The sequence below is a fragment of the Sus scrofa genome, chromosome 1, assembly GCF_054392235.1.
Source record: "Sus scrofa isolate SSC_HxYL_T2T_F1_AM1 chromosome 1, Sscrofa_HxYL_maternal_Yorkshire_Landrace_v2.0, whole genome shotgun sequence".
Taxonomy (NCBI): Eukaryota; Metazoa; Chordata; class Mammalia; order Artiodactyla; family Suidae; genus Sus; species Sus scrofa.
Window position 1 is genome coordinate 232,439,056 of NC_139383.1, and position 26,835 is coordinate 232,465,890.

The 26,835-nt window shown below is 42.5% G+C and overlaps 1 protein-coding gene across 3 annotated transcripts in view; it reads left to right on the plus strand.

Moving 5' to 3' along the window:
- The window catches only part of LOC146407052 (uncharacterized), a 49,051-nt gene that overhangs the window by 14,066 nt on the left and 8,150 nt on the right, over positions 1–26,835 (plus strand). For 2 of the 3 annotated variants that reach the window (XR_014822710.1, XM_084987731.1), the window contains exon 2: positions 24,580–24,782. The exons of the other annotated variant lie outside the window; for it this stretch is intronic. Coding sequence is in view for 1 of the 2 variants with exons in the window: in XM_084987731.1 (XP_084843857.1) it covers positions 24,602–24,782 (181 nt within the window). In the remaining variant the exon portion in view is untranslated. The remainder of the gene's footprint in view (positions 1–24,579; positions 24,783–26,835) is intronic. 3 annotated transcript variants of the gene reach the window in all.

Consider the following 26,835-nt stretch of genomic DNA (forward strand, 5'->3'; position numbering starts at 1 on the left):
TATAAGATTTTTAGTTATTTTTTTAGGAAAATCTTGTCCCTACCAGAGGTGCTCTTGAGACTCACATCCATGTAGAAATGAAATGGGCTTTTGCCCAAGTGAGGAAAAAATGATACCCATTATTTACTGAAGGGCAGCTGTGTAATGAGCATTATACTGTATACTTCTACATATATTATTTAAAGTTTTTCTTTAAAGCTCCAGTTTGCATCCATTAGCAGTGTGAGTGACAATTTATGTGTAAGCTATATGACATAAGAGAAAGCATTTTTTAAACCTTACTATTAAATGTGGAACATTTCCCCCCAAGACCAATGTATATTTTCTATTTTAATTTATTTTTATTTTTTTGAGGTATAATTGACCTAACATTGTATGTTTCAAGTGTACAATATAATGGTTTGATATGTTTACATGTAGCAAAATGACCACCACAATAAGTCCAGTTAACATCCATCACCACATATAGTTACAAAAATAAAGTGGAGGGCAAAAGTTTTTTTCTTGTGATGAGAACTTTCAATTCTCGACACGAGCATGTGAGGCTGGTATGATCATAGCCTCTCTTTTGCAGCTAAGGAAACTGAGGTCCAGCAAGACCAAGCAGGATCATGCAGGTTGTATTTTGTAGACTTGGGCTTCAAACCTCTACCCACAAATTCAAAACTCTTTATTACATCACACAGCATAGACTTAGGGCAATTCAGTACAGTTCAGAGTCAAGACTTTCCTCCCAAAATATAAGCATATCTGATCATGATATTTGTGGCTTCCTGTTTACTCAGCAATACCCCAGGAATCCTCTGATGGCATCAAGCACTCAGCCATGACTCTCTGAGAAAGACCCTCTCATGGGTATATTAACTTCCAGGGCTCCAGTTTCCCTAAACCCTGTCTCTGCTAAACTGTGGCCTCAGAAGGCATGTCCCTGCTGAAGTTACTTTGGACATAGCTCCAGAAAAGCCTTCACAAGAATAAGTATTACTCTTATGCCCTCCACTTTTTTGAGAATTAGCTGCAAAGGGTATCATGAGGTTTTGGCCAAGTACCAAAAAGGGCTGGGAGCATGAGGAATAGCTTTTAATAAGTTCCAGGGGCAAAACAAACAAATAAACAAACAAACAAAAACAAAAAACAAAACAAAACAAAAAATAACCCCTATGAATGAAAACATGCTTCCTCAGAGTGGGCATGAAAATGACTTTCAAAGGAGGGAGGATGCTATCTTGAGGCAGAGTAATAAGGAGTAAGAATCAGTGGCTGAGATCCTAGTGGTCATGTCAAAACCTGTTGGTGGGAATGAGAATTAGTACAACCACTATGGAAAACAGTATGGAGGTTCCTCAGAAAACTATAGAACAGCAATTTGATCCAGCAACCCCATTCCTGAGGATATATCCATACAAAACTTTCTTTCAAAAAGATACATGCACCCCTATGTTCATTAAAGCATTACTAACAATATACAAGACATGGAAACAATGTAAATGCCCATTGACAGATGAATGGATTAAGATGAAGTCTGTATATATAATGGAATACTACTCAGCCATAAAAAAGAACAAAATAATGCTATTTGCAGCAACATGGATGCAACTAGAGTTTATCATATTTAGTGGAGTAAGTCAGAAAGAGAAGGAAAAATGCCATATGATATCACTTGTATGTAGAATCTAAAATATGGCACAAGGGAGTTCCCACTGTGGCTTAGTATGTTATGAACTGGACTAGTATCCTTGAGGATGTGAATTTGATCCCTGGCCTTGCTCAGTATGTTGAGGATCTGGTGTTGCTGTGAGCTGTGGTGTAGGCTGCAGATGTGGCTCAGAGCTCACATTGCTCTGGCTATGGCATAGGCTGGCAGCTGCAGCTCTGATTCATTCCCTAGCCTGGGAACTTCCATGTGCCTCAGGTGTGGCCCTAAAAAGAAAAAAAAAAGGCACAAATGAACCTATCTACAAAACAGAGACAGACTCACAGGCATAGTGAACAGACTTGTGGTTGACAAGGGGGAAGGGGAAGGGAATGGGATGACTGGGAGTCTGGGGTTAGTAGAGGCAAACTATTACATTTAGAATGGATAAACAACAAGGTCCTAATATACAGCACAGGGAAATATATCCAGTCTCTTAGGATATGTATGTATAACTGAGTCACTTTGCTGTACAGCAAAAATTAGCACAACATTGCAAATCAACTGTACTTTAAAACAATTTACAGAAGGGAGAGGTTATTAGGGCAGTGATCTGTTGTGAAGGGTTGGAGAACTGGGAGTTGTCTTGGGTCTTTGCAGAACAAACCCACCATTTTATTTCTATTGCATATTTATTTGGGGTTACTTTGGGTCCCTAGAGTTTTACAGGGGTTTAGAGCCCTTCAGGCACCCAAAGCACTGTCATTGTGAGAATTGGAGTCAGAAGGTTATAGAGTCATTGGTGGTGACATGGAGACATTTTGGGAGAACAAATGAAAAGGAAATTCTTTTGATAACAAGTATTTGATCAAGGTTTTGGTAACTTTTTAGAGCAGAGAAGTGAAGACGCTGTTTATAAGTCCCCTATTATAGGGCCCATCTAATAAAGCTTTATTTTAGCTCATAGTCTCTGGCTAACTAGGGCAGCTATTGGTCATCCATTTTTAGCTTTTAAAATTTTGTCAACTTCTCTACTGATGTTTCTTCTCTGATTTCCTTTATCCTTATGGGTTCGTGTCATTAAAAAACTTTCCTCAGTGATTTTGGGAGGAAGCTGAGACCAAGGTCTTCCTCCTTCCTCCTTTCTCCACACAACTTGGGGTCTTTCATGGTCCTGCTCTGAATCTGGATAATTGTGCATTTCTATCGGTCAGCAGAAATGCCATTGTCATGGGCCTGCATGAGGTCAGGATGGGTTGGGCTGGACTCGTTACCTGGAGGGGTTAAATGATGACATATTCTGAGAGGTGAGCAGACACTGTAAGAAAGAGGAATGTCTAAATCAGATGAGAAGCAAGGAAACTTTGGGCACAGAAGGAAAGGTCAGGGTCAAGTCTGGAATGGATGCCTGAGGAGGCATCAGGCCAAAGTGCTCAGGATCCAGAAGACCATAATCCAGTCTAGAATGCCAGCAACTCAACACTCATTGGTCAGAAGATGTAGAGTGATTTAAAGGCTCCAACCTGGCCATTCCAGTTTTCAGCCTGAGGGCTTGTGTATTTATGATGGAGTATTTGTGAATGTCTATGTGATAGGATTGGAGGGGAACCCCAACACTCAGTTTACTCAAAGGATCAACCCTAGCAGCTTTGGAGAGAGCCTGAACAAGCTAGCATTGAATTAGCTTTTTGGTGGAAAAGAGTTGCTAGAATTAAAGCAAGCATTACCAGTTGGCTGCCTCAGAAGCACCTTGAGAGGCAGCCAGCAGGGCTTACCTGACTGAGCAGTATGGTTTTCTGGAGTTGAGGACTGGTTAAGTTGCTGTAACATGTGCCTCCCTGTGGCCAAAGAGATCAACAGGCTTAGATTGGAAATAGAGAATGTTAAAGCAGAAAGGAATCTCAGGAGAGATGGCAAGTTGGGTTCATTGCAAGGATCAGCTCCGACCAACTGGTAGTGACTGCTAAGAACATTGGATTAGAAAAGACTCTGTGGTCTTATCTGGACAGAAGGAGGGTCTGATGGGTATGGGAGTGTACGTGGTAGGCATGTTCATACCTGCAGCAGGATTCTGCTGGGCCAGTTCTAATCCAATACTTTTTCTTTTTTTTTTTCTTTTTAGGGATACACTTGTGGCATATGGAAGTTCCCAGGCTAGGCGTTGAATCAGAGCTACAGCTGCTGGCCTGCACCACAGCCACAGCAACACAGGATCTGAGGCATGTCCGCCATCTACACCAGAACGCATGGCAATGCTAGATCCTTAACCCACTGAGCAAGCCCAGGGATTGAACCTGTATCCTTATGGATGCTAGTGAAGTTCATAATCACTGAGCCACAATGGGAACTCCACTAATCTAATACTTTTATATGTGGGAAAACTGAGGCTTAAGAGATGTGTGATTTTTAGAGTTCATCTTCTTATTGCTTTTGTGTCAACACATGTAGAACTGAAATCTCCTGCCTCCAAGATGTTCGGCTACCTCATTCCCATGTCATATTTTCCAATTCATCTGTGTAATAAGTATTTCTTGAGGGCCTACTTGATTTCAAGCCCTGAAATAAGAACTGAATATACATCAGTGAATAAGCAGACCAAATCAGTGTCCTTAGTAGCCTTACATTTTTGGGAGGAGCTGGATTGGTAATTATTGGAAGACAGGAACTTTCATCTTTCTGGGGTACAATACCAGAAAGTAAGTCACGACAAAAGGACATCTGGGGACAAATCCCTAGCGTAAGTGTATTTTAGGGTGACTGGGCTGTGTGGTGGAGAGCACAGGCTCTCTGGAACAGTAGAGGGCACCAGACTCCAAGCTCTCCTTGCTGTCCGTCATTCACATTCATGTCAAGCTCACTTCTTCCTCAGGACCCTGGCACTTGTGGATCCTTTTGTCCAGAATGCTCTTTTCCTAGATATCCTGATGGCACATGGTTACTTTCTTCAAATCTCTGCTACACATCTCTTTCTGAGAGAGGTCTTCTCTGGCCCCTGGAGTACAGAGAAGCACATCTTCTCTTCCACTATCCTGCTTCATCTTCTTTAGAGCATTTATTACCACCTGCTGTATCACATAATTATTTGTTTACAATTTTGCCTTCATTTATTTATTTATTTTGCCTTTTTTTTTTTAAGGGCCACAGATGTGGCATATTAAAGTTCCCAGGCTAGGGGTCGAATTGGAGCTGCAGCTGCTGGCCTACACCATAGCCACAGCAGCTAAGGATCTGAGCCACGTCTGTGACCCACACCACAGCTTCCGCTCAACTTTGGATCCTTTAACCCCCTGAGCAAGGCCAGGGTTCAAACCCGCATCCTCATGGATACTAGTTGTGTTTGTTTCCACTGCACCATAGTGGGAACTCCTTCCTCCATTTTAGAGTGTAGGATTCATGAGCAGAAGAATATATCTGCTCACTGAGGTGTTTCCAGAGTCTAGAAAAATGTCTGGCTCATGATAGGTGCTTAATCTACAATTTATGGATGCATAGTGGAGAAAAAGAAGACAGGAGAAAGCAGAGACATGAAGAAGAGCATTGGGGTTGAGGGAGAATAAGCAAGGACTCTGAGCCTCATACATACAAACTGTCCAAGCAGAAATTCCAGGGAGGGCCAAGCCACCTTCAGCAGGCAAGGGGGTGCTGATGTCGCTGTTACCTGAGAGCCTCAGGTAGATCTCTCCATCTGGTCCAAAACAGGAGGCTGTGAGCTCCTACCTTCTGAGGCCACAAGGTCACTTCTATCCTTTCTGTTTATTTCCAAGCTGCCTAGAGTTGGACAGTTTACACTTTTGCACATTTCCTCTTCTCACCAGCCTTCTAGCTGTAAACTCTTGCTTTAACTTATATTTTAATTAAAAATGAGAAGCAGGATTTTATGGATGTGTGTACACACACACACACACACACACACACACACACACACATATCTCTCCTCCTCCATAATCCCTACCAGCTTCCACATACCACATTTTCTGATATTGAATATCAATTTTTAAAAAAACTCATTCAGGGGTTCCTATTGTGGCTCAGCAATAACAAACTCAACTAGTATCCATGAGGACACGGGTTCAATCTCTAGCCTCACTCAGTGGGTTAAGGATCTGGCATTGCCCTGAGCTGTGGTGTAGGTTGAGGCTTGGATCTGGTGTTGCTGTGGCTGTGGTGTAGGCTAGCAGCTATGGCTTCGATTTGACCCCTAGCCTGGGAACTTCTATGTACCTTGGGTGTGGCCCTAGGAAAAAAAAAGAAAAAAGAAAACCTCATGAAAAGTTCTGTGCAAATTGGAATTCCCGGATGAAGGATCCACTATTGTTTCTGAGGCTGCGTAGGTTCAATTCCTGGCCTTGCACAGTGGGTTAGGTATCCTGCATTTCGGCAGCTGAAGCATAGGTCATAGATGTGGCTTGGATTTGATCCCTAGCCCAGGAACTTTTATATGTCGTGGATGAAGCTGAAAAAAGAGGTCTATGCCAATTGTTTCCACACTCTGCCCTGCCCCCATCACACTGTAGATCCTTTTTTTTTTTTTTTTTTTTTTTTTGTCTTTTTGTCTTTTGTTGTTGCTATTTCTTGGGCCGCTCCTGCGGCATGTGGAGGTTCCCAGGCTAGGGGTCGAATCGGAGCTGTAGCCCCAGGCCTACGCCAGAGCCACAGCAACGCAGGATCCGAGCCGCGTCTGCAACCTACACCACAGCTCACGGCAACGCTGGATCGTTAACCCACTGAGCAAGGGCAGGGAGCGAACCTGCAACCTCATGGTTCCTAGTCGGATTCGTTAACCACTGCGCCACGACGGGAACTCCACACTGTAGATCCTAAAGTTAATTTTCAAGTGGACAGTCCGGAGCTGCCTTTGTACATATTCCAAAAGATGACCACGTTGGCTTCTATTCATTTTTGGAACCATCATGTCACCTCTTGCCTTCAGTATAAGCTTCTATGTTGCAAGGGTAGAAAATAAATCCAGAAAATAATAAAAACGGTATTAACGACTAATATTTATTTATTTACTTATTGGACACCCTGTGGCATATGGAGTTCCCAGGCCAGGGATCAGATCTGAGATGCAGTTATGGCCTATGCTACAGCTGTGGCAATGCTGGATGCTTAACCCGTTGTGCTGGGCTGGGTATCAAACCTGCGTCGCAGCGCTCCAGAGACATTGCTGATCCCACCACGCCACAGCAGGAACTCCAAATAACATTTACTTATCATTTATTTATCATGTGTCAGCTACTATATTATGTCTTTACATATAGTAATAACTTTTATTAATATATATTATGTATTTGCAAATATTATTTCTTTGTATCCTTATAATAATGCTTCGAGCCCAATACTTTCATTAATTCTATCCTACTGAGCCCTGGGCACATCAAGTAGCCTAAGGTCTCAGTTAAGTAAGAAGTAAACGCTATTTTCAGACTGTTCATACTGGGTATGGTATGATACAGTCAGCATGCACAGGAGGAAATGAGAATGAGACTTGGAATGAAGAAGCTGTTTGTACATGCAGAGTCACAGGGTCAAACACCATGGTGGACAGCCTTGAGGGGAGAGCTTGGACCATGGCTTTTATTAGAGTTTCCATTTATGACTTCTAGTTTGAGTAATTTCTGTGGACTTTTTTTTTTTTTTTTTTTTTTTTTGCTATTTCTTGGGCCACTCCCTCGGCATATGGAGGTTCCCAGGCTAGGGGTCGAATCGCCAGAGCCAGAGCAACGCTGGATCCGAGCCGCGTCTGCAACTTACACCACAGCTCACGGCAGCGCCGGATCATCAACCCACTGAGCAAGGGCAGGGACCGAACCCGCAACCTCATGGTTCCTAGTCGGATTCGTTAACCACTGCGCCACAATGGGAACTCCCCTGGACTTTGGGCTCTAGGGTGTTCTCCAGTTGTCTGCTACCTGGCTCTGGGATGATTAAGGCAGAGAAATATTGTTTCTTGGGTTGTAAGGGTCAGATGAGAAAGGATGGCTCTGGATTTGTTAGTGCACATATCGAAAGTAAGCTCTGGTTGGGCACTTTGTGATCTCTAAGGATTGGCTGACTTTGGTAGGGACAGTGTCTCCTCAGCTAGAAAGATATTTGAAGATGTCAAAATATCATAAAATTCAGAAAATACAAGTATATACAGGAGTTCTTGTTGTGGCTCAACGGGTTAAGTATGCAACATAGTGGCCACGAGGATATGGGTTTGATCCCTGGCCTTGCTCAGTGGGTTAGGGATCCAGCATGCTGCAAGTTGTGGCATTCACAGATGTGGCTCGGATGCAGTTGCCCTGGCTGTGGCTATGGCATAGGTCTTAGGCATGGCTCAGGTCTGGGATGCTGTGGCTGAGGTGTAGGCTGCCAGCTGCAGCTCTGATCTGACCCCTAGCCTGGGAACTTCCATATGCCCCAGGTGTGGCCATAAAAAAAAAATATATATATATATACACACACACACACACACACACACACACACACACACACACATATATATATACACATATATTATATATATAATACAAACCTACACTGTCTGGCTCCAGGTTTGGAGACTACCCTGCCTTTGGATTTTGCAAGCAGATGGCCAAGGCTGTGCTTGCCTTCCCCTGATTCTGCCACTACATAGACCATCAATCACAAGGGCTGAGAGGGACTCTCAAGTACAATGGGAGGGGAATGGTGTTCAATTGGAAAAACTGCATAGAGAATTGAAGATTTGGGGAGCTCATCCAGGACTTTGGCAAGCAGATATGAGGGATTAAGAAGGGTGGTTCCTGGCAGAGGAGCACCTCCAGGTCTATTTCAGGGAAAGGCTGAGAGACCTGTAGAGGATTAAAGGGGAGAGGAGGCAGAGAGAGAGAGATGCCTGAGGACAGAGTGCAGGCACTGGACGCCAGACTCAAGAGTTTTGAGTTTGCTCTGTTTATGGAGAGAAACTATGAAGAATGACACACCTCGAGAGGACACAGGAGATCAGTGAGTTCATGCTCTTTGTTTAATACAGGAGGAAATTGAGGCCCAGGTTCACACAGGTAATTAATGGCCAGCATTGGGGAATTATGGAAGCGGCAGTTTGATAACCACAGGTGGGCAATGACTAAGAGACTGAGGATGGAGAAGGGATCTACACCAGACACAGGCTGGAGTGCAAGGGGGCTCATGGGAGACCAACTGGAGCTAAAGAAAGAGGCTGAGGCAGGAGCTGCGCTGTGCCTGGATACACAAAGACAGCAAAGGAAGAACTGGAAAAATGGCTCAGAAGGATGTGAAAAGAGGGAGTTCTATCATGGCTCAGTGGAAATGAGTCTGACTGGCATCGGTGAGGATGCGGGTTCAAGCCCTGGCCTCATTCAGTGTGTTAAGGATCTGGCGCTGCCGTGGTGTAGATCACAGAATAGGTTTGGATCTGGAGTTGCTGTGGCTGTGTCATAGGCCAGCAGCTGTAGCTCCAATTCGACCCTGGCCCTAAAAAGACCAAAAGAAAAAAAAAAATAGAGAGAGACATGAAAAGAGACCAAAGACAGTGAGACCATCCAGTGCTAGAGAAACCAGAGTGGAGAGTATTTCAAATAGGGTGCGGCCCAGAGTTCAAAGAGAACTTGAGTTTGAGTTCGTTATGGACCAATGAAGTGGCTTTCTGTGTCACTGCTGTGAGAGGCAGCCAGACCGCAAGGGGCTGAAGGGAGCAGGGAAGAGAGACCTTGGAGGGGGTGGGCACCCCAGAGAACTCCAGCAGCTGACTGAAGTCGAGAGAGGGAGGCTGGGCTTGAGGGAGGAACAGGTAAAGAATAAGTCCTTAGGAGAAGGGAGATGTGTTTTTTGGCTTGGGGGGAATGAGCTAATCTTGCATAATGGGATTACAGCTTGCTTTGTTTTTCATCTCTGAGTCTTAGGTCTTTCATCTTGAAAACAGGGATTAAAAAGAATCTATGTCATAGGCTTATGAGGCTTAAATGGGAATACACACAATGTTTAGTGCAGTGCCTGGCACATTATAAACACATAATGCTTGGTAGTGATTTTAATAGCTTACTACCACAGACTTATGAAGGGCTCATCCTAGCATCTTGAGGAGAGCATTACTTAACATTTTCAATCTTGATATCGTCTATTTATCACTTTATGGGATCCAGTTGATAAAGAAGTACAATTTCACATATTTTGAAGGATTAGGCTGGAAATAGGCCCAAAGATGCCTCCTTTTTTTTTTTTTTTTTTTTGTCTTTTTACCTTTTCTAGGGCTGCTTCCTCAGCATATGGAGGTTTCCAGGCTAGGGGTCTAATCAGAGCTGTAGCTGCCAGCCTATGCCAGAGCCACAGCAATGCCATATCCAAGCTACATCTTTGACCTACACCACAGCTCACAGCAACGCCGGGTCCTTAACCCACTGAGCAAGGCCAGGGATCGAACCTGAAACCTCATGGTTCCTAGTCGGATTAGTTAACCACTGAGCCATGACAGGAACTCTGAAAAGATGCCTTCTTTTGGTCTCTCATGTACATGTGGAAATTGTACATTTTAATTAAGTGCTATTGTACGAGCCAAATTGCCTCCTCATGGATATTGGTGGGAGTTCATCTCTCTCTCCCTCCCTCTCTCTCTCTCTCTCTCTCTCTCTCTTTCTCTCTCTCTCAAATTTGGTTTTGGATTTATTACCTACATCTGCAAAAGGAAAAAGTAAGAACAGAACACTTTCTGATAAGCGATTTGACTATTTTTTCATTTTGGTCTGAGACCTGTAATCCAAGATCAAGGTAACTTATTTTTTTTCGAAAATACTTTTCCACAGGTTGCAATGATTTTGTTAAAGCAACAATAAATTGTAGATGATAGACGTTTTTTTTCTGGAGGAGTCCATCTCTGTGCTTTCTGATGCTAACTTTGTGAAAAAGAGTGCCCCCCCCCCACAAAAAAAGTGGGACTGGGGGAGAAATGCCAGGAAACCAAAGGACAAAATCTTTTTCTTTTTAAAGAAGACACCTGTGATGCCAGCTAGAGAGCGTGGCCACATGGAGCGGAAAGGAATTAGTTACAGTCCTAAAAGAGGGATAAATGCATCTGGTGTCAGATTAACTCCAGCAAACAATCTTGCTCATTCTGAAATGCTCTGACGCAACAGCATGCTGATTTCAGCGTGAGAAACAGATGTGTAAAGGCAACTTAATAAGCAAAATGTGGACACAAAGCAACATGAGTAGTTCTTAAAAACATGATGTTGAGTGCGGTAATAAAAAAAAAGATTTATAATATGATGCCATTATGTAATTTAAAGCCACATATTCATACCAAAAAACCCTACTCATTCCTGTGGGCATACATGCATATTTAGGGAATATCTCTAACATATTAGAAAGGTTGCCTAAGAAACAGGGGGGATGAGTGCAGGGATCAGAAATAAGAAAGACAAACTAAAGGGAGGCGGGTTTGCCAGACTGATAATGACAATATGCTATGAACTGAATATGAATTTTAAAAGTGAAATCTTTTAGTCTTTTCTTTGTTGCCAGATAATAAATCTGATGCAAAGGCAAAGCACTTTTAGGAATAATGCTGTCTAAAAGTAACTTGGTTCTCAAGGGCTTCCTCAGACCAGTTTGAGGTGGCTTCCTGGGGAAAGCAAAGAGGCTGTGGTTTCTGCCAAATGTCAGGTGCAGGGCACCACTTGCAGCAGAACTCCAGGGGGCGCTCTTCACACAAGTAGGAATGGCTACAACTTTTCTACCTAGGCCAAAACTGAGAGCGAGACTCCCTTCCAGCTTTTCCGGGTCTGTATTCCAAGATATTTTTACACCTTATGTTTAGACCTAGTTCTGGTGGAAAAGTTATTTTATGAGGATGAAAAATAAGCAAGCTGGGAACTACCTCTGGCATTTTTACATTGAGAAATATGAATATATAAGGGAACAGATGAAATACCTTAAATGGTTGATAATTAAACTTTTTCACCCAGAAGATGCTTGCTTCAACTCCAGCTTGTTTTTGGGCCTAGAAAATTCTTGGAATGCGTTTCAGGTTTTTTTGTTTGTTTGGGTTTTTTTGGTCTTTTTGTCTTTTTAGGACTACACTGGAAGCATATGGAGGCTCCCAAACTAGGGATCTAATGGGCACTGTAGCCGCCAGCCACAGCCACAGCCACAGCAATGTGGGATCTGAGCCACATCTGTGGCCTACATTATAGCTCACGGTAATGCCGGGTCCTTAACCCACTGACCAAGGCCAGGGATTGAACCCGAGTCCTCATGGATGCTAGTTGGGTTCATTAACCTCTAAGCCACAATGGGAACTCTGTGAGCTTTAATCTTGTGAGCTTTAATCTTGTATAGCCTAACTAGCAGGGAGTCTCAAAATGTGGTCCCTGGACCTGAGGCATCCACCTGGAACCTGTGAGAAATGCAAATATTGGCCCCACCAGGATCTCCTGAACCAGAAGCTCTGGGGACTGGGGCCAGACCATCTGGAGCCAGAACAAGCCCTCCAGGTAGTTCTGAGGTAGTTAAAGAACCACTAATCTAGACCCCTCTTCCTTACACTTGGCTGTACAGGCTTTGATGGCTCATAGCCTGCCAGCTTTTTATAAGCTGAAGAGTTTTGAAAAAACAGCTGGACCCAGGTCAGACCCCAGGCACTTACATCAGAATCTCTGTGCTAGAGACTTTAAGTCTCCCTAGATTGTTCTAATAGGCTGCCAAGTTAGAGAACCATTGGTCTAGACCAGGGCTTCTGTGACTTGACTGTACACCTGAATCAACTGGGATCTTGTTAAAATGCAGATTCTGATTGAGTAGGCCTGGGGTGGAGCCTGGGTGTCTGAATTTTTTGACATGCCACTAGGGCACATTAATGCTTCTGGGCTGTCAACCGCACTTGGAAAAACAGGATCTTGGGATCAGAGGGAAGAGCATTAACTGAGGGATTAGCAGACCTGGCTTCCCAGTCATGGTTTGTCTTTCTCTGGCTGCCAACTTGCTTGGGCTGCCACCTTAATTCTTTGGACCCAACATTTGTCCTGTCTCACCTACCTCCTAGGGATGTTGAGAAAACTGAATGAATAGTGCAGAGTTGTTTTCCAGAGCATATTAACATATTTCATGAATTTAGAGCATGTGTGGATATACATTAAATTTTTTTAATAGTTGTGAATTTGGAGATCCCATCATGGCCCAGCGGAAATGAATCTGACTAGTATCCATGAGGACGAAATTTGATCCCTGGCCTTGCTCAGTGGGTTAATGATCCGGCATTTCCGTGAGCTGTGGTGTAGGTTTCAGATATGGCTTGGATCTGGCGTTGCTGTGGCTGTGGTGTAGGCCAGCGGCTACAGCTCCAATTCAACCCCTAGCCTGGGAACCTCCATATGCCATTGGTGCAGCCCTGAAAAAGACAAAAAAAAAAAGTTGTGAATTTATTGCTCTGAATATTTTTCTTTCTTTATTATTTTTTTATTACTCAAATGAATTTATCATATCTATAGTTGTATAAATGGTCATCACAATCCAATTTCACAGGATTTCCATCCCATAAGCCAAACACCACCCCCCAAACTGTCTCCTCCGGAGACCATAAGTTTTTCAATGTCTGTGAGTCAGCATCTGTTCTGCAAAGAAGTTCAGTCTGTCCTTTTTTCAGATTCCACACATCAGTGAAAGCATTTGATGTTGGTGTCTCATTGTGTGGCTGGCTTCACTTAGCATGATAGTTTCTAGGTCCATCCATGTTGCTAAAAATGCTGGCATTTCATTCATTTTAATGGCTGAGTAATTCCATTGTGTATATGTACCACATCTTCTGGATCCACTCCTCCGTCGATGGACATTTAGGTTGTTTCCATGTCTTGGCTATTGTAAATAGTGCTGCAATGAACATCAGAGTACATGTGTCTTTGCGAGTCATGGTTTTCTCTGGAGAGATGCCCAGGAGTGGGATTGCTGGGTCAAATGGTAGTTCTATATTTAGTTTTCTGAGGCATCTCCATCCTGTTTTCCACAGTGGTTGCACCAATTTACATTCCCACCAACAGTGTACTAGGGTTCCTTTTTCTCCACACCCTCTCCAGCACTTATTGTTTGTAGACTTTTGGATGATGGCCATTGTGGCTGGTGTAAGGTGGTACGTCATCGTGGTTTTGATTTGCATCTCTCTAAGGATGAGTGATGTTGAACATCTTTTCATGTGTTTCTCAGCCATCTGTGTGTCTTCTTTGGAGAAGTGTCTGTTTAGATCTTCTGCCCATTTTCTGATGGGGTTGATTGTTTCTTTGGTATGGAGCTGCAGAAGGTGTTCATAAATTTTGGAGATGAATCCCTTGCCAGTTGAATCACTTGCAGAGATTTTCTCCCATTCTGTGGGTTGTCTTTTTGTTTTGTTTCGGGTTTCCTTTGCTGTGCAGAAACCTTTCAGTTTGATTAGGTCCCATTTGTTTATTTTTGTTTTTATTGTCAAACCTCTAAAGAGGTGGATCTGAGAAGATGTGGCTGTCGCTTATGTCAGAGAGTGTTTGGCCTATGTTTTCCTCTAGGAGTTTGATAGTGTCTGGTCTTCTATCTAGGTCTTTAATCCATTTGGAGTTTATTTTTGTGTATGGTGTTAGGAAGTGTTCTCATTTCATTCTTTTCCATGTGGCTGTCCAGTTTTCCCAGCACCACTTATTGAACAAGCTGTCCTTTCTCCATTGTATATCCTTGCCTCTTTTGTCATAGTTAGCTGTAGGTGCATGGGTTTAATTCTGGGCTTTCTATTCCTGTTTGACTGATCTATATTTCTGTCTTTGTGCCAGTACCATATGGTTTTGATGATTGTTGCTTTGTAGTAGAGTCTGAGGTCCGGGAGCCTGATTCCTCCAGCTCCATGTTTCCTTTTCAGGATGTCTTTGGCTATTCTGGGTCTTTTGTGCTTCCAAAAAAACTTTAACATATTTTGTTCAAGTTCTGTGAAAAATGTCCTTGGTACTTTGATGGGGATTGCATTGAATCTGTAGATTGCCTTAGGTAGTATAGTCATTTTGATAATATTAACTCTTCCAATCCATGAGCATGGTATATCTTTCCATCTATTTGTGTCGTCTTTGATTTGTTTCGTCAGTGGCTTGTAGTTTTCAGAGTACAGGTCTTTTGTCTCTTTAGGTAGGTTTACTCCTAGGTATTTTATTCTTTTGGATGCGATGGTAAAGGAGATTGCTTCCCTAATTTCCTTTTCTGCTCTTTCATTGTTAGTGTATAGAAATGTTGTCAATTTCTGTGTGTTGATTTTGTATCCTGCGACTTTGTCAAATTCGTGAATGAGCTCTAACAGTTTTCTGGTAGAGTCTTTAGGATTCTCTAGGTATATTATCATGTCATCTGCAAATAGTGATAGTTTTACTATCCTTTCCAATTTGGATTCCTTTTATTTCTTTTACTTCTCTGATTGCTGTGGCTAGGACTTCCAGAACTATGTTGAAGAGCAGTAGCGAGAGCGGACATCCTTGTCTTGTTCCTGATCTCAGCAGGAATTCTTTCAGCTTTTCACCATTGAGAATGATGTTTGCTGTGGGTTTGCCGTATATGGCCTTTATCATGTTGAGGTAGGTTCCCATCATGCCCACTTTCTGAAGGGTTTTTATCAGAAATGGGTGTTGGATTTTGTCAAAGGCTTTTTCCGCGTCTACGGTTTTTATTCAGTTTGTTAATGTGGTGTATCACACTGATGGATTTGTGGATATTGAAGAATCCTTGCATCCCTGGGATAAATCCCACTTGATCATGATGTACAATCCTTTTAATGTATTGTTGGATGTGGTTTGCTCATATTTTGTTGAGGATTTTTGCATCGATGTTCATCTGTGAAATTGGGCGGTAGTTTTCTTTTTTTGTGGGATCTTTGTCTGGTTTTGGTACCAGGGTGATGGTGGCCTCATAGAATATGTTTGGGAGTATCCCTTCCTCTGCAATTTTTTGAAATAGTTTCAGAAGGAGAGGTGTTAGCTCTTCTCTAAATGTTTGATAGAATTTGCCTGTGAAGCCCTCTGGTCCTGGACTTTTGTTTCTTGGAAGTTTTTTAATCACAGTTTCAATTTTAGTCCTTGTGACGGGTCTATTCATCTTTTCTCTTTCATCTTGGTTTAGTCTTGGAAGATTGTACTTTTCTAAGAATTTGTCCATTTCTTCTAGGTTTTCCACTTTATTGGCATATAGTTGCATATAGTAGTCTCTTATGATCCTTTGCATTTCTGTGATGTCCATTGTTATTCCTCCTTTTTCATTTCTAATTTTATTGATTTGAGTCTTCTCTCTTTTTTGCTTGATAAGTCTGGCTAGGGGTTTATCAATTTTGTTGATCTTTTCAAAGAACCAGCTTTTTGTTTCATTGATCTTTTCTATGGTTTTCTTTGTTTCTATTTCATTGATTTCTGCTCGGATCTTTATGATTTCTTTCCTTCTACTAACTTTAGGTCTTGTCTGTTCTTCTCTCTCGAGCTGCTTTAGATGTAAAGTTAGCTTGTTTATTTGAGCTTTTTCTTGTTTCCTGAGGTGGGCTTGTATTGCTATAAGCTTTCCTCTTAGAATGGCTTTTGCTGCATCCCATAGGTTTTGGAGTGTGGTATCTTCGTTGTCATTTACTTTTAGGTATTTTTTAATTTCCTCTTTGATTTCTTCAGTGATCCATTTGTTGTTTAGTAGTATGTTGTTTAGTCTCCATGTGTTTGTGTTTTTTGCAGTTTTTTTCTTGTTGTTGATTTACAGTCATATAGCGTTGTGGTCGGAAAAGATGCTTGATATGATTTCAATTTTCTCTAAAGTTACCGAGTCTATTATTGTGTTATTGTCGATTTGTCCTTTTAAGGTTGTTAGCAGTTGCCTTATGTATTGTGGTGAACCTATGTTGGGTGCACAGATATTTAAAATTGTTATATCTTCTTTTTGGATTTATTCTTTGATCATTATGTAATGACCTTCTTTGTCCCTTAAAATGGTCTTCATTTTAAAGTCTATTTTGTCTGGTATGAGTATTGCTACTCCAGCTTTATTTTGATTCCATTTGCATGAAATATTTTATTCCATCCTCACTTTCAATTTGTATGTGTCTCTAGAAGTGAAGTGGGTCTCTTGAAGACAGCATATGTATGGTTCTTGTTTTTGTATCCATTCATGCAGTCTGCGTCTTTTGGTTGGGGCATTTAGTCCATTAACATTTAAGGTAATTATTGATATGTATGTTCTTATTGCCATTTTATTAATTGCTTTGGATTTGTTTTTGCTGCTCTTTTTTCTTCCCTTCTTCTCTTGTTCTCTCTTCTTCTGGTTTGATGACTATCTTTAGTGTTGTAATTGAGTTGATTTTTCTTTGTGTATTTATTGTAGATTTTTGGTTTGCAGTTATTCTGAAGTTTTGATATGAGTCTATATGTATATGAGATTGTTTTAAGTTGTTGTTCTCTTAATTGCAAGTTCATCTCCAGTGTCCTGCATTTGTATCCTCCTCTTCTCATGATTTCTGATTTTGGTGGTGTAATTGTGCATGGATGATTTCATATCTTTACTGTATATATACCTTTACTGGTGAGCCTTGTCATGTGTAGAATTTTTATTTCCTGTTGCTGTCTTGTCTTTTCTGCCTAGTGAAGTTCCTTTAGTATTTGTTGTAAGACTGGTTTAGTGTTGCTGAATTCTCTCATATTTTGCTTATCTGTGAAGGTTTTGACTTCTCCTTCAAATCTGAATGAGAGCCTTGCTGGGTAGAGTAATCTTGGTTGGAGGTTTTTTCCTTTCATCACGTTAAGTATATCATGCCACTCCCTTCTGGCCTGCAGAGTTTCTGCTGAAAAATCTGCCGATAACCTTATAGGGGTTCCCTTGTATGTTATTTGTTTCTTTTCCCTGGCTGCTTTCAATATTTTCTCTTTGTCTTTAATTTTGGTCAGTTTGATTAATATGTGTCTCGGGGTGTTCCTCCTTGGGTTTATTTTATATGGTACTCGTTGTGCTTCCTGGATTTGAGTGAGTGGTTCCTTTCCCATGTTAGGGAAGTTTTCGGCTATTATCTCTTGGAATACTTTTTCTGTCCCCTTCTCTCTCTCCTCCATCTGGCACCCCTATAATACAGATGTTGGTGCGTTTAACATTGTCCCAGAGTTCTCTGAGACTGTCTTCATTTGTTTTCAATCTTTTTTCCCTTTTCTGTTCCACATCCATAATTTCTACTAATCTGTCCTCCACCTCACTTATTCATTCTTCTGCCTCCTGTATTCTGCTGTTAGCTGCTTCTGTTGAATTTTTGATTTCAGTTTTTGTATTTTGCATCTCTTCTTGTTTAAGTTTTATATCTTGTATCTCTTTGCTCAGTGTTTCCTGTAAGTTATCCATCTTTGCCTCCAGTTTATTTCCAATGTCTTGCATCAACTTCAGCATCAACAGTCTAAAGTCTTTTTCCTGGAGGCTAAGAATCTCCCCCTTGCTTAGCTGTTTTTCTGGGGTTTTTCCTTTCTCCCTCATCAGAGTTATAGTCCTCTGTCTTTTCATTTTTATAAGTTTTTGATGTGGTGACCTTTTTACACATAATAGTGTTGTAGTCTTTCTTACTTCTGGTGTCTGCCCCCCCTGTGGCTGAAGTCGGTATGGGGGCTTGCTGTAGGCTTTCTGATGGGAGGGGCTGATGCCTGCCCACTGGTAGGTGGGGCTGATTCTATTCCCTCTGGTGGGTGGTGTGTTGTCTCTGGATGGGATTAGAAGCAGCTGTGTGCCTAAGGGGTCTTTGGGTAGCCCCACTGAGGGATGGGGCTGTGATCCCACCTGGATTGTTGTTTGCCCTGGGGCTTCTCAGTGCTGACTGACAGGTGGGGCCAGATTTTCCCAAAATGGCCACCTCCAGAGAAAGGCATGCTGCTGAATATTCCTGAGAGCTTTGCTTTCAATGTCCCTCCCTTACAACAAGCCACATTCACCCCTGTTTTCCCAGGATGTCCTCCAAGAACTGCAGTCAGGTTTGACCCAGATTCCCATGGAGACTTTGCTTTGCCCTGGGACTCAGTGCATGTGAAAGTCTGTGTGTGCCTTTTAAGAATGGGGTCTCCATTTCCCCCATTCTCCTGTGCACAAGCCCCACTGGCCTTCAATGCTAGATGCTCCAGGGGCTTTTTCTCCCAGTGCCAAATCCCCACACGTGAGAGTTTGATGTGGCGTTCAGACCTCTCATTCCTGTAGGTGAGCCTCTGTAAACCAGTTAGTTTCCAGTCTGTGGGGCTTCCCACCCAGGAGGTATGGGGTTGTTTAAATCGTGAAATTGCCCCTCCTACCTCTTGATGTGTCCTCCTCTTTTTCTTCTGGAGTAGGATATCTTTTTTAAGGTTTCCGGTCCATTTGGGTGAAGAATGCTAAGTTTTTAGTTGTGAATTTTGTCATTTTTAGGAGACAAGTTGAGCTCCAGTCCTTCTATTCCACCATCTTAATCCCATCTCTGCTATGAATATTTAGAGCAAATGATGCAGGCCTTCAGTATATAGTAGTTATGAAGCTTCATTTTTTTTTTTTTTTTTTTTTTTTTTTTTGCTTTTTAGGGCCACACCCATGGCATATGGAGATTCCCAGGCTAGTGGTCAAATCAGAGCTGCAGCTCTGGCCTACACCACAGCCATAGCAATGTGGGATCTGAGCTACATCTGTGCCCTACACCACAGCTCATGGCAATACCAGATCCTTAACCCACTGAGTGAAGCCAGTGGTTTAAGGATTGAACATGCAACCTCATGGTTCCTGGTCGGATTCTTTTCCTATGCACCACAATGGGAACTCCTAAAGCTTCCTTTTAAAAGACATGTATTTAAATTTAGAAAGCAAGGCCATTTAAATAAGTATCAGTAGAGAGAGTTGATAGAGCAATATTATGAGGATAGGATGAGAGTGACTCAAGTTTGAGAAATGCTGAGAAAGCAGATCAAAAAAAGGCCTATGAGGGGAGTTCCTGTCGTGGCTCAGTGGTTGGTGAATCCGACTAGGAACCATGAGGTTGCAGGTTCGATCCCTGGCCTTGCTCAGTGGGTTAAGGGATCTGGCGTTGCCTTGAGCTGTGGTGTGGGTCGTGGACGTGGCTTGGATCCTGCGTTGCTGTGGCTTTGCGTAGGCCAGTGGCTGCGGCTCCAATTTGACCCCTAGCCTGAGAACATCCATGTGCTGCGGGAGCGACCCAAGAAATGGCAAAAAGACAAAAACAAAAACAAAACAAAAAAATACAAACCAAAAAAGGCCTATGAGACCTACAAATATAAAGAGTAGCCCTTGATTTGGATTGGATGAATGAGATGATATGTTAGATCATTTAGGAGGTACCCTTTCTGTAACACTCATGTCCTAGGTTGCTGGAATCGTTATTTATTCACTAAATATTTATTGAGTGCTTGCTTTGCACCAGATACTCTTTTAGTCACTGGGGAGAGAGACAGAAACAAATCATTTATGTCCACAAGAAAATTATAGGAAGAACAGAGGTCATGAAATAAACAAGTCTCACTTTTAAATTTAATATTTCACTGTAAATGTGAGAAAAGAAATTCTGCTCACTAGTAGCAAGGAAAGCTGTCCTAACACAATCAGGGAGGAATCGAAAGTCTCAATTCTGACAGCTTCCAATGGCTAGACCTCATCTTTTAGACATGGGGAAAGGAGCTGGGTTCTGGTGCCTGGCCTCATTTCTTGAACTTGCTAAATGGTCTTTGTGTGGTAAGATACCAGGATATTTTTTGACAGCCCATGAGGATAGTGCTCAGTGAGCCTGAAAAAGAAGCCACTCTGACTCAAAATACGGATTTTCAAGATTCCTAAATGAAGAGACAGGAGTGTAGCACAATTCACCCTTACCTTGTTACCCTGGGCCTCTGTCCTTGGTCAGGAGTGGGAATTGCCAACTGGTCATCTTCCTTTTTATTTTATTTTTTTTTCTTTTCTTTTTACAGCCACTACTGTGGCATGTGGAATTTCCCAGGCTAGGCGTCAAATCAGAGCAGCTGTTGCTGGCCTACACCACAGCCATAGCAGCGGGGGATCTGAGGAGCATCTATGACCTACGCTGCAGCTTGTGGCAATGCTGGATCCTTGACCCATCGATCGAAGCCAGGGATTGAACCTGCATCCTCATGAATACTTTGTCGGGTTCTTAACGTGCCAAGCCATAAGGGGAAGTCCCCTTTTTATTTAAGGCATTAGGAACAAATGACTTAACCTCCTCTGGGCTTCAGTGTCATTACCCATCAAATTACAGAATTGGGCTGTTAACAGACTCTTTTTTTTTTTTTTTTTTTGCCGCCCTGTGGCATATGGAGCTCCCAGACCAGAGATCAAATCTGAGCTGAAGCTGAGGCAACACCAGAACCTCTATCCACTATGCTGGGCCGGGGACTGAACCCATGTCCCAGTGCTCCCAAGACGCTGCTGCTCCTGTTGCACCAAATGGGAGCTGCTAGACTCTCTTAAGGCATAACAGTTTGGTATCTATGATTTCATTTTTGAGAAGGGGTATCTAATGGAGGTACATGGGGAAGAGTGGCAGGCTTATTAAAAGTGTGACTACACACTGAATTGTAAGAATTGCATTTCCCAATAATTTTCTTGCCCAGTCAGGGTTTATGATCTTAACTGATTGTTGCCCTTGGAAGAGTGGACACATTAAAAATAAAAAGAAGATAAAATAAGACCTTATTTGAACTTTCAACTTAATAGTACTGCTGATTCTTCTTTTTGATATGAGGAGGCTAAAGCTGTCAAAATGTGTTCTGAATTGGGTCTGCCCAGGCAAAGTGAAAATGGAGTCACTGTCTGAAGAACTTAAACAATGTAGTCAACAAGATTTTCCACTGTGGTGCAGTGGGTTAAGGATCCGGTGTTGCCACACTTGTGGCGTAAGTCACAGCTGTGGCTCAGATTTGATCCCTGGCCTGGGAACTTCCATATGCTGCAGGTGCAGTCAAAAAAACCCAAACAAACCCCAAAACAAAAAAACAATGAGGCCAATAAAAAGGATAAATAAAACTCCCTCTTTCACCAAACATGTGGGAAGAGACAGATAAAATTTCACATTCTTAATTGTAGGGTTTGGGGAAATGAAATGTAGCCATAATCCTGGTGTTTCTCCACACTGGCTTGTTTGCATACAGACGTGTGGAGAGGACTTTTCCAAGGCAAGTCTCCCTATCCAAGCCTCCCTCACCTGTAACCTGCCATCTGCAGACAGAAGTCTAAGATTTATCTGACTTTAACTAAGAAAGAGCCAAAGAGAGGATGAAGGTCTGATGGCTTTGTTGCTCTATGTGGAAAACAAACGGACTGAATTTGTATGGGATCCCTAAGGAGAAAGCATGTTTGTGAAGTATTTCTTTTTGACCTGGAGACCCTGAAAGCAAGTTAGTTAGAAGTTGGAAGAGGCAGTTCTTCTAGTCTGGGTTGGTTTGAGTTTGGGGGACAGCCTTGATTACACAGGAAGAATTGCTTTATTTATATACACCAGATGTAATGCAGGATCCCTTGGTCTCTCTTTCAAGGCACTGGGAACCTCTGGTGAAAATCATTTCAGCTTAAATGGGAGTTGTTCCTCGTTCATCAGCAGAGCCTGATATGAACATTTGCGCCCCAGGATTTGCTGGAATCTGTGTGTTCCTTTCAAGGGATGCAAACTAATTGCGCTGGCTTCTTGTCCTGGGCACAGTCTTTCTGCAGAGACTGAAAGAGGTCAACCTTTCTGATGAGCCAGCTTGCTTTTCTTTGTGGACATGGACCAATTATGTTGCACTTAACAGCTCCTACTGTAAGTGGTGCTGTTGGACCATTTTCCTGTGTGTACTTCCAATCGGTACCTAAGTGCACTCATTCAGAGGATGACTTGTTATCAGAAGGACTGATGCTTTGAGCGGGAGAACAAATTTTCTTCATTTGACACTCTCTTGCTACTGAGATACGAAGAGGCAGCTCCATCTCCTTCTAGTTTGCAATACTGAAGTTTCTCTTAGATGAGATTAAAAAATTAAATAAAGCAGTAGGAATGAGGCAGGAGTGCCTGCTGGATATGATTGTCTGTTCTAACCTGAGGGAAGCTGGGGTGGGGGAGGAAGTTGAGGATCCCAGCAGTTCTGGCAGACAATGGTATAAAGAGATAATGTAGCGGGAATAGGGAGGGGGACTACAAATTACAGAAAGTGAATCCATCGTTTATATATAAAAATTCTTTTCTAAGTAGGAGCCCAGAAGGGTGCAGGAAAAGGAGAATAGACATGCTTTGATGATTAGCCAGGAGAAACGATGGGCTAATTACAATGTGTGAAAGCCATACTTAAAAAATAACGTGTATGTATGCATGCGTGCATGTATAGCTGCATGTTCATGTGTTATTTTATAATTCACAGATGGATTCACTTTTTTTCTCATGAGCTTCTTTCCCAAGTCACTGTGCCCTGGCAGACCTATTTACCTTCTCCCTCATCTCAGAATACCAAAGGACACCTAAGCCTCATAACTCCTGCTCTGGAAGGGTTTGCAACATAAATATTGAATCTCTAGGTAGCTCACTGCTTAGAGTAAATGTATCACATCTTAAAAGTTGTGACGCCTTTGTTTTTTACATTGCTTATTTCATAAGCTTAAGAGACATTGGGCTGTGTATTATTTCTCATGGAGGGGTGGCCTTCGTGGCTGTTGTAATTGATAAATTTGTTTTTCCTTCAGTGCTATTAGCAGGATTCTGCAGTAAGAGTAAGAGGAGAACCAATGGACCAACACCCCCTGCAGAGCACACTTGGATCATGTTTTTACAGAATGAAAATGCAAGAGCTTTAGTCTGGGGAATCTGGCAGGAGAAGCCTGGTATACTTGGTTTCCTTCTGTCACACTTTTGGTGAAAGGAATTAGACTTTTAAATCAGGAAATTCAGTGAGATGAGTTAGATTTTAGCACAAAAGCAGTGGAGGATTTCCAGCTGGTTGGGCCTATGGGATAGAAATGTCTTGTTAAATCAGGGTCTGGTGGAATGCTGCTCTCCAGGCAGGCAGGCTCTGTTTCTCAGAGAGCAATCTGTGGTTGCATGTAGAATAGAGCTTGCTGAGAGCATAAGCGTGGTCCTGCTTTTGGGAAGACCTGGTGGTTCAGATGTTTTCCATTAGGAACTGGGTGTGGGTTTTTTCAAGTTAAATGAAAGCAGCAGTTCTAGTAGGAAGGAACTCCCTGGATCTGTGTCTTGTTTCTGGATGGTCTTCCTCAGAGAGCCAGATTTCAGCAGAAGTCGTTGTTAATGGTGGACTTTGTGCAGCTGAAACTGTATGGGAGGGATGAGAAAGATGGAAAAGGAGGTGTTATGTCACGATCTTCAACACTTTATTTAGAGGCTGCTGATGTTCAAATGACCCAGTCAAGACAAGCAAGGCACTCACTTCGGGTGAAAATGCCGCCTTTCCTTGCAATTTTAGGTAGCCGAGCCCTAAGACTCACACAGCAACACATTTTTCTAATTGATGACTGATTTTTCTATTTGTGCAAGCAGTATCCAAATGATCAGGCACCTGTCTGGCTCCAGAACAGGTATTTTATACCATATTGAGCCAATGGCCAGTGCTTGCCATGGTGAGGCCTGACTCTCCTTTCCCTCCATCTTAGAACTTCTGTTTGCTGGGTGTGGGCTTCCTGTTGGTTCTGAGGATTGGCTCTGATGTAACCTGAATGACTCTTCATATCCTTTTTCAGACAGAAACACAATTTGAGTCATTGTTCCTGAGTTCATATGTGGGTTTTCTTGCCTTAGTACCTGGGACTTTGCTGCTGGAGGGCTGGATGGTGCTGTGATCAAGGCTGTGCTATGTCGGGAACTTGAGGCATGGGGAGAGGGGGAGTGCTACGCAGGACTCAGGGTACAAACTGGCAGGTCGTAGGGTGGGTGATCTGGTTAACTCAGAACCTTCATATACTTGAGTGGATGAATTAACTGCCCATATTCTTCCTGGCAGTGTGCCTGTCCTCAGTTGAAAGATGAGCCAAGTGAGAATGTTGGATGAAGGAACCAAATTGATATTCATCATCCTATTGAAAACAACTCAGATCCACAGGTCTTCTGATGGCAGTCTGTGGCTGAACCATGTGAATGAAAGTTGGGCAGGTTCAAGGAAAAGGCAGGAAGTGGGCTTTCTTTGTCACAAGGAAAAGCCAGGAGGTGAGTTTTCTTTGTCACGTGCTATCTGGCCTTTTGGTTTCCTGTCCTCACTCCTCAAGGACCTGTCCCTGCTCACACATCTGACCCTCCCCTGCGGTGTTTTTGCCTTAGGAAGGGGAGCCAACAAATTTCCCAGTGTTAGCGTATATTTAACCTTCCAAGATTTCTGTCTGTTGTAATTAAGGAGCTCTAGGAGTAGAGCAGATCACTCTAAGCTGAGTAAAAATCCGAAATGATGGAATTTCATATGACAAGGGGAGATATTTTGGGGAAAGTTGAATTTTCCAAATGAGCCAGGAAGGTGGGTACCTGCTTCTTTCACGCCTGAAATATGCCTTCTTTTTAAGGATTAATTCCACTTCCTCTTTTTCAAAGTTTGGGATTAATACGTGTAATGATTAGGGGATCTGAAGCTGAGTTTTCCTATTTACCAGCTGTGTGACTTCAGGTAAATCGCTTAATCTCTCCAAGCCTTAAATCCATTGTGTACAATGGGAGTAACAATGATATATTATTCAGAGAGTTGTTGTGAGCTTCAAATGGGGTAATAGACACACAGATAAATATATATGTATATCTTATTGACATAGCATATTCTTTACGGAGATTAAAAAAATCTGGAGGAGATCCCATGGGGCTCAGTAATAAAGATCCTGACTATTATCCATGAGGATGCAGGTTCAATCCCTAGCCCAGCTCAGTGGGTTAAGGATCTGGCATTACCAGGAGTTGCAGTGTAGGTCGCAAATGCAGCTGGGATCTGGTGTTGCTGCTGCTGTGGCTGGCATCTGTAGCTCCAATTCAACCCTTAGCCTGGAAACTTCCATTTGCTGTGGATGCGACCCTAATTTATTTACAAATAAATAAACACACTAGCATTTAGTTGGGCAGATGTGGAAGACTTTTCATTGCTCTTTTGTACTTTTTGAATTTTGAGCCATATGACTGTATAACCTATGTACAATATTAAAATTAAAATGTTCTTAAGTGACTAACCAGGAATTTGGTTAATATAAAGAAATGTTATTTTCATGGCGCCTATCTTTTATTCAGTGTAGATCACTGATGAGTGCATCATAGAGCTGATCTCACTGAGTCCTCCCAAATGTTGTCTAGGGAAGGTGCTCTAGAGGCATTCATGGCTGGGATGTCAAAGTAGGGGCTTTGGCAGCTATATTCTATGTATATCATAGCTTTTAAAGTATTTCGGAGTTCCTGTCGTGGCGCAGCGGAAATGAATCCAACTAGGAACCATGAGGTTGCGGGTTCGATCCCTGGCCTCACTCAGTGGGTTAAGGATCTGGCGTTGCTGTGAGCTGTAGTGTAGGTTGCAGAAACGGCTCTGATCTGGTGTTGCTGTGGCTCTGGCGTAAGCTGGCAGCAACAGCTCCGATTAGACCCCTAGCCTGGGAACTTCCATATGCCACAGATGCGGCCCTAAAAAGGACACACACAAAAAAAAAAAAAAAAATTAAAAAAAAATATTGCTGTTATAGGAGTTCCCTTCGTGGCTCAGTGGTTAACGAACCTGTCTGGGATCCATGAGGATGTGGGTTTGATCCCTGGCCTCGATCAGTGGGTTAAGGATCCGGCGTTGCCATGAGCTGTGGTGTAGGTTGCAGATGCTGCTCAGATCCTCTGTTGCTGTGAGCTGTGGTGTAGGTCATAGACATGGCTCAGATCCCGAGTTGCTATGGCTGTGGTGTAGGCCAGCAGCTGTAGCTCTGATTCGACCCCTTGCCTGGGATCTTCCACATGCCGAGAGTGTGGCCCTAAAAAGCAAAAATAAAATAAACAAAAATTTCTGTTATAACATATTCCAAATGTATGGGAAAATGTAGAGAAGAATTTTTCTATAATTATTTAAAGCATTTTTAAAGCATGGTCCTAGAACTTAACATCCAAACTAGGATACTCTTGAGAGAGGAAGGGCTGCTGTTGATAATTATGCTGCGATGACAAATGTAAACTCAACAGCCCCAGGCACCCTGGGTCATATGGTCACCTGGAAATCAAGCATAACAACAACTATTGAAATCCCCTGTTGTGCCTC